Genomic DNA, 14,777 nt, shown 5'->3' with positions numbered 1-14,777 from the left:
GAATTTGCCCTAGCTTCACTTGAAGGAAAATTAGGCTCCATACGTGGAAAAATTCCTGATGTTGTACATGCAGCATTTGTGTTGCCACAGGTTCACTCGCTTTCTTCTACCCTTCTGGACTACCCTAAATCACTGCTGTTAAAACTTGTTTGATGTCAGAGAGTGAGTGATCTCTAAAGACATTCCTTGTCATCTGACATTCTTTAATCAGCTGTGGGACACTAATCTTCACATCAGCAGCTATGCAAAAAATAAAAAAAAAACCAAAAAAATCAAAGGGCTTTAAAGCTTTTTTGATTTTTTTTTTCTGATAGCACAGTTATGGAATTTAATTTGTTATTTCAGAGGATATTTTAAAAAAATAGTGTTTGCAATTTCTAAACAGAAAAAATCAGGACTTTTATGAGTGCTAAAGCAACAGGTTAATGTAATAGAAACTGAAACTGATAAGAAGTGGTACCCCTCCTAACATGCAATGAGATGTGAGTTATCACATTTTGTAAGTGCTTCCCAGTGCCCAAACACCAAATTTCTCTTGACTGTTAACAGACTGTCATCACAAGTAACTTCCTGAGCAATCACCTTTGCTTTCCAGAACCAGAAATACGATACCAGTTGTCTGACTCTAAGCCCTCTCCCTATCTTATCTGTCTCCCTATGGCAGACTGTTTTTCTAACTGCTGTTTTGGAGATGTGTGTGAAACAGTACAATACTTACTTAAAACTTCTGTTTATCTGGGGAATGCTCCAGCTCTTAAACCATGCTTACAAAGCGATAACGTGACTGGTGTATATATATATGATAGGTACAAAAAGTAACATCATGTAGGTACTCTGTAGTTACTTCTCACTCTCTTCAAAATGTTACGTTACAGGTTAGTTTTCAAGGTTGGCCTAAAGTTCCCACTCTGTGAATACATCTGTGCAGGCAGGGAGTCTTTGACTGCAGGTGTGGGACCCACCTTACAGATTGAGACTTCTGTGTAGGTGTCTGCATTTAGGCATCTCCAAGTCAGTGGGTATCTAAGATCCCACAGTGGTCAATGTGCACAGTGCATTGTATGGGGAGTCTGTACAGTGATACAGCTCATGTCAGTGTTGGCATGTAATTTTGGCCAGCTGCATCGCTCTCCAGACACCACTGACTGGGTTGAGCAGCTCCCTGTTGGCTTTAGAGTTTGTTTAGACACGTAGCATTTGGGTATCTTACTCTGGAAGTAGTGTCCTGTCCCACCCCTGAGTAAGCATGCCCTGCAAATTTAGCTGCACCGTATGTCACTGGGATAGCAAAAGGAGCAGTTAAACAGCACAAGCTTGTGGCCAATTTGGAAATAGGAAACTGACCGATTTTTTCTGGTTGGATTCAAAGCCATGGGACAAAATCCCAGAGGAATTATGAGGCATATCTAATTTTGTACCTCAAAATGCAAGTTATAATTCTTAGATTTAACTCTGCCGAAGTCAACAACAAATCTGCCTTTAATGTAGAGTAGCTGAGTGTCTATAGGATATTACAGCCACTATCTGAAGTAAGCACAGTGCTCACCATTCCAGTTAAAAAGAGTGAAGTGGTGGGTGCTCAGATCCTGTGAGAAACTTGCCAATCAAGTGTTTTTCCTACATGCTGTATTGGTGATGTATGCAATAAGAATGGATAAGCATTGACTTCTTATTGATGACTGCTGTCTTAATGACACTTTCAGTAACGGACACGTACAAAGAAACCCATGAAAAACTTGAGAGGACAGCTGACAGTATTAAGGTCACAAACTTTGGTAACAGATGTCTTAGAAAAGCATTCCCATCACAGTGGTCTAGCATCCTCTGGCAGACGCTAAGCTTAAGAAACCTATGTGCTGTTGCTACATCATCTTCACAGAAGTCTGCAGGCTGGCCAGTGTTTATCCAGCTTGGTGGATTAGCTTCTTGCAGCCGTACGGCCATGTATATAGTTTGCATGCTGCTTCATCGCATTTTCTCTGCAGTCAGGTTGTTCAGAAAAAGAAGTATACGGTTTGGTTTTGTTACACTGGGCGGATTATCTGTAAATTAAGCACGGCATGGATGCAGTGACACTCTGCACAGTAAAGCTGCCAGCCATGAGATGGTACATCTGCATTGTGCTAGGACAACTTGACCAGTTCGTATCAGCACCAGCCCAACAATGGTACTTCACTTTCTGCCTTCCCCCACCGTCCCTGTTGTATGGTCACATTCCCTAATTATTCACATATTGCATTGCCCATGTTTTTGTTTCACACATTTACCCTCCTTTATGCACCGTTACCCAGACTGGTGATACTTTGCCTGAAGAGAGGTAGCTGATCAGGGGTTTACTCTGTTATTGCCACTGAGAACGTGGGCTTTTGGATAAAACTGGGAAGCACACAGCTTCTGTTCACACAGTGCAGATCCTTCCTAACCCTTCGTCTTGTGACCACCTCTGTCACTAGCACAACTGTACTGCCAGGATGGCTTTTGCCGGGCATTTCAGAGCTTGCCATGGGAGCACACCCACTTCCAAGACTAAAGCTGCTAACTTCTCATAACAGCTCAGGTCATAAACTTGAACAGGGCTTTTATTTTCCCAGCTACCAGGAAGAACCACAATGTGGATGTTTTTATGATGCACCTGGGCTTTTCAGTCATTTTGGTTCTTTTTTTCTTCTGGCCGTTAGCGTCTCACAAAATATTCTGCAGTGACTGCCTTTTTCTCCACCTCAGATATTTCTCCATCCCTGCACCAACTGCTGTGAGTGTTCTCTTCCCCTTTATGAAACTCATCACTCTTTACACACAAGGTTCTGCCTCAGTATTAAAATGAAGAGGGGAAAGCTCGCTTTTCCCCTACTCTGAGCCTCCACAAGTGCTGTGTGAGCTCTCCTTGTGCTGGCTGCTGCACACGAGAGCAAGAGTGCTAGGGAAGATGTCATTCATCCTCTTCCCCAGGAGGCCCTACAGGATGTTTTTGTTCTCAATGCGTGGTGATTCTTCACATGTTTAGTAAATCTGCCTCAGCTGGGATGTCTGTTCCGTGGTGATAGAAGAGGCAAAACGCCCTGGCTTGGGATCACCCCCACTAATATGCTCCTCTGAAATGAATTTCTAAATCCAGGCAATACTATTGAAGGATTAATGTAAGATTAGAGTATTTATACTCAAATACCTTATAATGTGAAAGAAATACGTGTTCTTGGGTTATAACTAGAAGCTCATTTTATCTGTTCTATTAATTAAAGGTTTGGGTTGTGGTGGGTTTTTTTTTTTGGTTTGTTTGTTTGTTTTCTCCCCTAATGCTAATGAAGAGACTGGATTTCATACTGGTGGGACTAGAGCCTTCTGAATTTCCAGGTGGTTTCTAATTCCAGTTTAAATAGTATCATTTCAGATACGGAACTTCTCAAACTAATAGGAACAGGACAGTGCTACCCTGGTGCTAAGTTTGTGACTGTGGTCTCTCATGGATTCTCTCTGCAGGCACCTTGTGTGAGCTGCACGCACTAGCTTGACTAGGCTATTGCACGGATTACTAACTCTGACCACCATGCTGCTTAGCATCCTGCCCAAAAAATCAACCATCCTAAAGCGGCCATTTTGCCACTTGCACTTACTGTGATTTTTCATTCATTGACCACAGCAGCTTATGGCTGGATTGCCATATAAATTTTTACACACACAAATGTGGACACATGGACACACACATGTCCATGCTTATATGTATGTATGTGTACTATATATATAATTTGCATGGTTTTTAATTAATTTGGAAGGTTTTTTTGTAAAACACCTTCTCACTGACATGCCAGCATATTCTGCTTGGTTAGTCTTTAAACACCAAGGCTGCCTGTTGCAACAGTTTGAGTAATCAATGATGGAAGTCCATTGAAACAAAGCCAAGTCTGTGATGAGTTAGCTTTGTCAAACCAGGGAAACAAAAATTAACATTTAGCTCTTTGCTGAGTATTTCCCCCAGTGGCTACCTGTGGAGTTTAACACAGCCACATAATCAGGAGCACGCTTGAAGCAAGGAGGACATTTACACAGAACAAGCACACATCTGTATTCAGACTGGCTCAAGCACACTCAATGTACAGTTGACTTGATGCTCTTCTACTGAATAGTGAAGGAAGGGGAAATGGAAGGCGACCCATCATTTCACTTTTTTATGAACTGCTTCTTGTCTTCATTATGAGCTGACTCCTCACCATTCCAAGTCTGATTGAAAACTGCATATTGTGCACTGAGAGCTCTGAAATGCTGCTCTGTTTAACCCATAAATGTCAACAATTTCCTGAGATAATTTTGATAATTTTCCAACTGAAACAAATGTGCACAACCTATATATTTTTATTTATATCATTATTCTAGAGACATGACATCCTTTTCACTGAAAAAAAGAATAATAGTAGTGGAAGCAGTGCCATGAGTGCTGGTCAGCATCCCCTATTCATCTGTGTAGCTTTCTAACAGTGTTACCCAGGATCAGGTGGAAGAAATCTAAGGTCTTCCAACCTTAGGTTTGTTAAAGGTGATGGAAAAGGTGGTGGAAAGTCATGAGCAGAAGGTTAAATAGAAGGTTGTGAAGTGTGAACGTGGTGTGGATAGCTGCACCGTTAGTGCCTTGGGAACTAAATGTGCATCAGGCTGCTGTTAAAGATTTCCTTCCAGATGAAGAAGCCATTCAGTCTTAACACAAGGAGGCAGCACTCTGCAAGATATGCAAATAAGAAGGAAATCGATCAGGATAGCAGAGCCAGATTCAGAAGTCAGGTAGTTACAAGGAGAAACATTAATGGACAGGTGAAAGTTTCTTTCCCAGTCTGCTCAAGGGAAGCTGCAGAAGTCACACAAAGACACACTCCTCTCATTTCCCTGCATTTGCTTCGTACTCCTGTTTATTGCACATCAAAGACATTTACATATCCAGGGATGAAATGGAAATGATTGATGCAAAGGAGATATTTTTGTTAATTGCTGTTGCTCTGAGTCATGCCTGAATGGGACTGCTAGGGATGGGTGAGGAAAGACAGAACTGTTATTAGAGGTATAAATAATTGTCGAGAGCAACTTTTAAATGCATCTGTTACCACGTATCAACATCTAAAATTATCCAAGGAGGTGAGAGGCACCAATACAAGGACTAAGCCAATACAGATGTTGGCAACTGTCCCTGCATTTTTGTCCATTTTTTTCATGTCTGCTGCCTGGATCCTCAATCATTTCCTACAATAGTCCTGTCAGTGCCTGCTGGATGTTACAGTAACAGTGTCTTATACTCAGAGTTTATGTGTGTTTTGAGAGTTTGGCTGCTTTATCTGCACAATACCAGTGAAATGTCCACTTTTTGTTCTATTAGTTGGAAAGGAATTCTTAATGTACTCTCATACATGCAGCATAGAGCCAAGGTGAGATGGGCATTCAATTTGAGATGGGAAAGCCATGCTTGAAGTATATAAAGATGGTGTTTTTCATAGTGGGGCTATACTGCAGAGCACACAGGAGGATTTCTGGTGCTTCCTACTCTGCAGGAGTAGTGAAGAGGTATTTAAGTAAGATCTCTCTATGGAACGGCTGCACAGTCCTTGAGTTCTCTGTTGACATGAGCTGTGTAAATAACTGAAGCGGGTCCAAACAGTTGAAGTACAATTTGATCATGTGTGAGAGGCAGCCAGAAAACCCAAGTCCCAGTTTTTTTGGAAATGTCATCCTTCAGGGTATCATCTGACATTAACAGAAATCATGTCTCCCAATTGATATTAAAATATATCTATGGCACTCCCTAGTTTATATCCCTCCACCTGAAACCCTTCTACTGTGAAATAATTTTTGAAACAACCATTTCCATTAGATAGTAATTCAAGAAATGACCCTGCAGCAGACCATAGTCCATAGTTTGGCCTCATAATCTTATCCCAGAAAGTATATTATATATCCTCTAGGTGAAGAACTCAGAATGAATAAGGACAAAGTGTTCAGCTCTGTTTCCTTTTGCTTTGTCTGAACTGGGGAATATATCTACATTTTAGGAAAATGTGGGGATGTCTATCTTAATGAGAAATTCAAGGTTTATGGAAAAGCTGTTTACCATCTTGAGTGGTAGAAAATGGGTGATACCTGAAAAAGAAGGGTACTGGTCTTGGAGACTGTTAGTAGTTTCAAGAATTTTCATTTAACTGGTTATAAGATGCCCCTCACAAAGTGTTGGTGTATTTCCAATGTAACTTGTCTCGAGCAAGCTTGCCTCCTGCTTATTTGCTTCATCCTTGTCTAGGCTTAAAGAAGAATATTTAGATCAGAGTTTTCTTAAGAAATCTTAGGACTCATGATTTATTAATGTATTGTTTGCAGTCAGATGAGTCACACAAACTCATGAGCTTATTTTTGTACCATTCCATGTGTTAATTTTAGTCATGAATCTTCTGCTAGTTATTCTAGCTGACAGAAATCATAAGTATTTTGGTTTTGTTTTGTCCTTATGATATCACCCTGTAATTTAGGTTAGTTGTTATTGTATAAAACATTTCCCTGTAAAAAATGCAATCTGTAAAATGCTGTTTGAACCGTAGTCAATTGCAGTCCATTTCAGATTGCCATAAATAGATGTACAAATTCAATTCAAGAGCTAAAAGACAAATTGACAATGTGAGTGCTGCAGTTATTTGCTCTATTTCAAATCAATATTTCTTAGTGTCTCTTTTGTATTCTTGACAGGTGAGGTTGAATAATGATAATCTTTATATCAACAAATGCTTTTATACTACATGATTATAACTAATTTCAATCAACCACTTGTCTAAAATTAAGTCACGTGAATGGATTTGGGGCCTCTCATTATCTTCACTCCCACCCATTTAATAATAGGGTTCTTCTTAAGTAGGTGGCTCATGCCAGTCTTCCACATGGTGTTATTTTTAGCACTTGCTACATCCACATTGTATTGCCCATGCTTCTCGTGTACTCTGACCAAGTGCTGGATGGATTATCATCTTGTACATGCATGTCTCAGTCCGGAAGGAAAGTGACAAGATTATAGAAATATTTTTTTTCCACTTTTTCTGATAGTACTGTTAGCATTTTAAAGTAGTGGGGAGTACGCTTCAGTTAATTGGCTTCTACACGAAGTAACTAGCACTGAACAGTTCATAGGTCAAAGTAACTACTTTTCTCTGATAGCTGTTTATTTTCTTTTGTTTCTGTCTTTCTTCCAATCTACCTTGTATTTTATTCAGGGTTTATGAAGCTTTAAGCTTTTTACTCTCTCAGAAGTAGTCGCTTCCAGTACTTAACGTATGTTGAAGAAATGAAGGGGTGGTGGTGGTGGTCACTGGTAATCATTTGACTGGAGAATTAAAAAGGAAAAACCACTGAGTTTTAAAACTGTGTTTAATGGTATGTTACAGGAACTTCTATTACATCACGATGCTGAGGGATCCGGTGTCAAGATACTTGAGTGAATGGAAGCACGTCCAGAGGGGCGCGACATGGAAAACTTCCCTTCATATGTGTGATGGAAGAAGCCCGACACCAGACGAGCTGCCTACCTGTTATGAGGGCGATGACTGGTCTGGAGTCAGTTTAGAGGAGTTCATGGACTGCAGCTACAACTTAGCCAACAACCGCCAGGTGCGCATGCTGGCAGATCTCAGCCTGGTGGGGTGTTACAACTTGACTTTTATGAACGAGAGCGAGAGGAATATGATTCTTCTCCAAAGCGCCAAGAACAATCTGAAAAACATGGCCTTCTTTGGGCTGACCGAATTTCAGAGGAAAACACAGTATCTCTTCGAGAGGACATTCAACCTGAAGTTCATTTCCCCTTTCACCCAGTTCAACGTTACGCGGGCCTCCAACGTGGACATCGGTGAGGATGTGCGGCAGCGGATAGAGGAGCTGAACTTCTTGGACATGCAGCTGTACGAATACGCCAAGGACCTGTTCTTGCAGCGCTTCCAGTACTCCAAGCAAGAGGAGCATCAGATGAACCGGCTAAAGAGGCGAGAAGAGCGGAGGCTGCTGCGGGAACAGAGAGCTCACCAGTGGCCAAGGGAAGAGCTGGCAGAAGTTGCCGTTACTGAAGATTATAATAGTCAGGTGGCAAGGTGGTGATGCTCCTCCAGCATAACTAGCCCATAAGAGGATCAGAGGCTGATACTTTATGTAACTTGGCTACCTGAAAATCAGCCAAGGAAGGCCAACCGCTTTGGTAAATGAGACAGCATCTGACAGCTACCCTTCCTTGTCTCAGTTTTTCTTGGTTTCTGTCAGTGAGGACAACATTTTTTTTCTAACTAGGCATTAATAGTGTTATTAAATAGCAGTAGAATAGATTCCTATCCAAACAGACTTCCTGCAAAGCCCTAAGCTATGAGAATGGGTTGAAGAGAGAGCTATATCCATGACATTAACAGATGTAACCTATACGATCTGAGCTACCAAACCTTGTGCAGGCATGAATCAAAACTGAAAAAAAAAAAAAATCTGTTTTGGTTCCTCTGTGATGTGAGAGCTGATTTATTTAATATTGTCCTTTGCAACTGTAGTGTGTAGCTTTCTAGTGGATGAAATGAAGGTAAACATACTGCCCTTCAAACTTTTACATGCTGTGTTTTGATTAAGGAAAGGATTTGCTGGGGTGATTAAAAAAGACCAAGGAAATGTGGGATTGGTACAGTGCTTGTTCTTTTCTGTAAGCCCTCAGTCAGGGATGATTTGTAAGTGAAGTGGGGGTTTAACTTATTTTTCTGCAGATGTTAAGAGTATCAAACCCAGCCAGGTAGCAGTTGTCTTTCAGAGTGTGTGAGGCAAAGGGAAAGCCAAAGTGCAAAAACTGAGAAATGAAGTAGGTCCTCATTGAAGCTGGGCACACATTGCCAAGATTACATGGCTGTCGGCAATGAAATAAGCCTCCACATTCACAAAAGGTGAAGAGGGGCCCAGCAAACTGCAGGGAAGAGGAAAGAGAGAGCAGGAAAAGCTTAAATGTTAGTGTGACATTATCCAGATTTGCTTTAAAAGCCTGGAGATATATTGTCTGTGAAGATAGGCAGGTTTATGATATTAGTCTGTTAAAGTACATTGATTCCAAGTGAATACAATTTAAATTGGTTTTCTCTCTAACTATGGTAGTGGCTACAACATATAAAAATAAAAAAAATCAGCTTTCATTTTTATAGGATAAATAATAGATATGTGGAAAGGCTTGATATTTATTACTCTGTATGAAGATTCTTTGTAAATTTATTGCTTTCATGAAGAGAGATCTGCATCTGTTTTTCTTCCTTGTCTACAAAGATTCAGTGGGTTCTTCCTCCACACATTGCATTCTTAACTGCATCTATTTATTCTGAGATTTTTTCTTGTTTCCATTTGTAGTAGTGGAATTTTAAAAAGAAGGTCCTTTGCATCATAGATCTTTGAGAGATTTTTTTTCCTTCTTCTTCTAGCATAAATCTAAAGCATTAGGAGGAAATTTCTCTAAGTGCCTCAACGTGGCTGCTAAATCAAGATGCTGAAAGTATATTATTGCATGCATGAATGGCTTTTACCTTACAGATTTGCTAATTAGAGATACTGGAGTACCTGATGTGGATGCACATTTCTCAGTTATTTTCAAAATTCAAGAGTTTTAGCTAGTCATTTTAATATGTTGCAGAAAACGAGGCTGGTTTTGAAACTTTATCCCTTCATTTCCAGAGTGTTATTTTTAGAGCATGCTGTATCTTTTTCAGTTCCAACAATGTTATTGCTATTTTTCTATGCACAATATCAAAAACATGATCTAACAATCCTGTTGAGAGTTAATGCATACAATAATATGTTAAACATGGAATATTGTAAAGAATATTAAGAAGTGAAGAAGGCTACTGGGACAATGCCTCATTATCAACGTGGTTTATTAGCAAAGCACTGCTTTACACTGCTGTGCTACTTTTGTGGTAAACAGGGGTTTGGGGGCTCTAATGCCTGTTCCCTTGGTGGATCACATGCGTCTCCTCCCACCTCTGCCTTCAGAAGGGAAAACATGGGACAGCAGATAGCCATTCTCCTGCCCAAACATGGGATATCCATCTCAGAGAAGACTCCCCTGACCATTCTGACTGGATCCCCATCACCTTGAAGAGGTGCTCAGACTCCTCTCTCACATAGAAACACCTATGTTCAGAGGTTTGAATTGAAACTTTTACAGTCTAAGCTCACTCTGCATGTCCTGGCTGTGGGACAGTGGGGTCATTAAGAGCCAGGCTGGACCAGTACTCTTGCGTCTTTAGCACTGGCCCTGCAGAAGGCAGGAGCCTGCCTGCTGGTCAAACATTCCTAGGCCCATTGCTGCATCTCCTCCTGTGCTTCAGATCCCATGGCGAGAGAGGGGATGGGAGCCTGTGGCACCCTATACACCATGTCCAGGATCTGTGGTTTCTCTTCTTGTCTCTGTGAGCACAGGGAGCTGAGGGTGCCAGAGGTGACCATGAAGGGCCCTGCAGAGTGGGCAGGAGTCAGGGCTGCTGGTGGGCCTGCGGGAGAGAAACCGAGTGCATGGGAGGAAAGATGCAAGCTCATATTTGGATTAAGGAGGAAGATAAACAAGAAAGCAGAATCAGTCCCAGCCCATCTTTTGTTGTAAAGCATCCCTAAGCACCAAAAAGGGTCCCTTTTCTCATGTCCCTGCCACTTTCCCCAGCAGGCCACCTCTCCACACCGCTCACAGCAACAGGGGCCTCCTTTTTCATTTTGAAAACACCGCATTATTTTTTCAGGGGAGAGGAGAGAGAGAGCAGAAATTGTTCCCTGCAGCCTCACCAGTTGCTGTAAGTATCAGTTTCAGCTCTCTAAGCGCACCAACAGTTCTCCAGACTATTCTTTCTGCATGACACAAAACAAAACCTAATGAGGAAAATCAAAGCAGTCTTTGGGCGGTTTACATTAGCTTTAATAGTATGGCAATACCTTAATGTGATGCCTAACCTTTTAGTCAGTCATTTCCCAGGAGACAAGATTAGGGTCCTGAAGAGCTGCTAATGTGCTGTAGCATCTATGTTAACAGGATTTGCCTTAATGCTTGGGATTTATTTAAAATTGAAGGTTTGTTTTTTTTTTTTTCTTTTTTTTTCTTTCTCCTGGAGCCTGTGTATCACATCGCACTGGTTGTGCAGGAGCAGGCAGCAAGCAGCTGGGATCTTGCCGTCACCAAGGCCCACGGCTCCAGCAGCTCCCACCCCAGCTACAGCAGTAGATTCAGCAAACTCCCTTCACTAACACTGCTGCTGTCCTTAGCAGAAATTCCCAGCACATCAAAAATCAAGCGGTTTTGAAATACTTTCAGGCTGACTTCTTCTAAGACACAGGCTTGCAGCTTTTTCCTCTCGAGCACAGCGCCCATAATACTGTAAAGCAAAAGCAGACTAAAAGCAGAATAAAGGTTCACATCTCTGTTATTCCAGGTCTTCATTGCTCTGACAGCACAGGCTTCCCTGTAATTACAGTGTCTCATTTAAGATCAGAGAGCAGCGTGTTCCTTCCGAAACCTTCATGAGCAGCGACGCTATAGGATTTCTGTCCATCTTCCTGGCATTATTTTGTTGCTTAAACAAGGCAATTTGGCTTCTGCTCCTGTGATGCTGAAACAAATCTCATTCTTTTGTAATGGAGATGTACGTACTAATCTCTCCCATCGCATCTTCAGCACTGGCTGCCTTTTCCAGTTGTAATTTGCTGTAGGCTTGGAGCAGACAGAGAAACATGCTGAGTTGTTAAAACTGGTTCCTGGTAATTTGATGTCTAGTCCAAGAACTTGGCCTATTGCCTATGGGCCGTACTGTATTAAAGAAGGAAAATTTGTCCTCTCTTCCCCAGTCATCAGTGCTAACAATAAAAAGCTTTTTCACCATGGGGAAAGAGAAAAAAGACAGTTTCTCATGTTTGGTGTCATCCACTGCAGTTGTGTTAACAATGAGGTTGGAATAGCCTTGCTAGGGCTTCTACCCAGTATGTGGTATTTATCTGTAGTTCACTAAAAACAGAAGTAGAGAGTAAAAAACTGAAGGAAGTCAGATCCAGAGTCAAATTCCTAACTTCAGTGTATCCGCTCAACAAAACCAAGTGGCAGATCACATCACCCTTCAATCTGAAAGTGCTTCAGAGTTGACATCCACTACCAGGAGGGCCTTGTTTCCCACACATTTTCAAGAGGCTCAAGTACCAGTAACTGTAAGTGAGTGTGTGTTGTTGGGGACCTTTCTCAAGTTGGCCTTCCTGTTTACACATTTCATTCTGCACTAGTGGGTTCTTGTTTCCCACATCCAGTCCTGTACCAGTACTGAGCACTGATGCTATAAAGCTTCTTATCTCACTGGCACTTTTCTCCTCCATTGCTGTTCCTCTGATACACATGAAATTATTCTTTTTTTTTTTTTTTTTTGGTCTGGGATAGAGAATATCTGTTTTCCAGGCTGGTGGAGATTACCCTGTAAGAGGTCCTGAGATGCATAACCACAATAAAATCATTCTGATAGAGTATATTGCAGTGTCCTCCTTACCCATGGCAAAAGCATACTCAGAAAAGGTACCCAGCTTGCATTGAAACACTTCCTTCAGTTTGGTTCTTGTAATACTTTCTCAATATTTTGTGGAGAGAAATAGGTTCCTACAATATCCTTTGGTTTTTTTGTTTTGTTTTGTTTTGTTTTGTTTGTTTTTCTTGGCCATATCACTAGCTCTGTGATTTCAAATAAATCTTTGAAGTGAAAAAATAAATAAATCAGGAGTTCCCATCAGTTGCCATATTTGAGATGAAAGGGTAAATTAATAGACTGTAAATTATTTTATTCTTTAGGGATTTTCCTTCTGTTTATGTGCAATAATGTGTGTGAACTCTGCTACTAAGAGATTGTATTGTGACTAACCATATCTACTTTTATTCCTATTTAAAGGATAGTTTGTAGACTTAGGGGTTTTCATTGATGTAAAGCACAATTTAATGAATTATTTAATGTGTTTAACCATTGTGATGTCAAAAGCAATTGTTTTCATATATTTATTTGTTGGTGGTTTTCTGTAAATTGATACTCATTAAGAAATCTGTTAAAAATGAAGAAATTTTGTTGAATATTGTTGGGTCCATGAATAACTTATGAGCAACAAATAAACATTGATTGCATTTTTGAAACGCTAAAGGTTCAATCTTATCTACACAACCATAAAAGTGACTAAAAATGCTTCTGTTGGGCTGGTTTCAAACATTAGCACAGATCCACTATGACCATAATTATGTTCTATAATAAAATGTACATAGAGGAAAAGCATGTGGGCACAACTTACTCTTTAATTATGTTGGGGCCCAATCAGAAATCTTATGATTGCAATTGACTTTAGCGGGCTTCATCTCAGATTGCATTCAGTCAGGAGGCTTAAGACTTGCATAGTCTTCCATACTTGGATTGAATTAAGACTTAAGTACGCAAATAACCAAAATAGTGCTAGTGAATTTGTTGGACATCATTTCTATGGAAACAGGACAGAGGACCAGTCCCAACTGTCAGGGTAATCTAGGGAGCTACCATGGGGAAGAATGAGAAGTTGCAGTCTGTTACTTCACCATTGGCCTCATATATATATCCTTACATCTTCTCTGGGTCCATGGACCATACGAGGAGCCGGCTGCATTTTCAGCCATACTATCTCATGTAAATGTGTGACTACAAATCAGCTAGGACACAGATGGGAACATGGGGGAGCATGGATAGATGTGAATAAGGAGGATACATGGAAATCTCTTTTACAAAGTAACTTAGACCCCCTGTTAGGTCTTTCAAAAAGTATTTTGGGTCCCTGTTTGTTCCATGACTATTTTATCAGACCAGAACTTCTTCACAGTTCTTGATTCCCAACACCAAGCAAATACGCCACGTCCCTGGATGCGAGTCTGGTTGAAAGAGAAGACCATGCCATGGCAAATTAGGATGGATTGACCTTGACTGGGCAGATCACATTTAAAAAGGGAATTTTTTCAGCAAAGTCAACTGACCAGTGCTAAGTGTTGTGTAAGGCTGTATTAATGTGTTTTTTTTTCTTTTTTTTTTCCTTTTTTTTTTTTTTTAAAAAAAAAAGTCTGCTTGAGAAATTACTCTTGGGACACAACAAAGATAGCAGTTGTTTATGGTAGCAGAAGAAAGAAAGTTCTCAAAGGTTCGAGTTAGTTTTATTTTCTAAATTGTTCCTGCTTGTTTTCAAATTGTTTACAGCTACTGTCTAAAAAACACCATTGTGAAGGAAGGCTGTTTGAGTCTGCAGTAAACAGTACCTCTCTGTAATTTATCTTCGTATCATCCTACCCAGTTTTGCGCTTTTTTTAGAGCCATTCACTTCAACACTGAATTTATCGATACTTCTGGTCATCTCTTGAAGTTTTGTATATGTGTATGGATATGCATCTGGAGCCTTTGAAAAAAACTTAAGACCAAATTAAACATCATAAAGAACAAGGTAAAACTATACATATGCCTTGCAACAGGACTGTGTTTGATAGCCTTTTGTACCCCTTTCAGTGCTATTAATGAAATCCCCATTGCAAATTTCAATTTTCATGTCATTATTTTAGTGTGTAACATTTTGGGGACGTAAAAGGGTTGGAGGACTTTGTAATCTCCAGACTTCTGCAAACTGTAATGGTGGCAGTATCTCACTGCTTGCCTGGTGGCTGATGTGAATTAAACTTGGTTCCTGGGAGGCAGCCTGTCGGCCTCTGGAAACTCATACTATTGTTTGAAACCAGTCCCCCAGAA

The 14,777-nt window shown here is 40.6% G+C and overlaps 1 protein-coding gene across 1 annotated transcript in view; it reads left to right on the top strand.

Moving 5' to 3' along the window:
- Nucleotides 1–13,162, top strand: part of HS6ST3 (heparan sulfate 6-O-sulfotransferase 3) — a 313,685-nt gene extending 300,523 nt beyond the window's left edge. Inside the window, exon 2 of the mRNA XM_048072693.2 lies at nt 7,401–13,162. Coding sequence (XP_047928650.1) covers nt 7,401–8,106 — 706 coding nt within the window. The 3' untranslated portion in view covers nt 8,107–13,162. The remainder of the gene's footprint in view (nt 1–7,400) is intronic.
- The last annotated feature ends 1,615 nt before the right edge of the window (nt 13,163–14,777 follow it).

This window comes from Anser cygnoides, chromosome 1 (assembly GCF_040182565.1).
Source record: "Anser cygnoides isolate HZ-2024a breed goose chromosome 1, Taihu_goose_T2T_genome, whole genome shotgun sequence".
NCBI lineage: Eukaryota > Metazoa > Chordata > Aves > Anseriformes > Anatidae > Anser > Anser cygnoides.
Note: the sequence above shows the minus strand (reverse complement) of the source record. Positions and strands in the feature narration are given on the sequence as shown.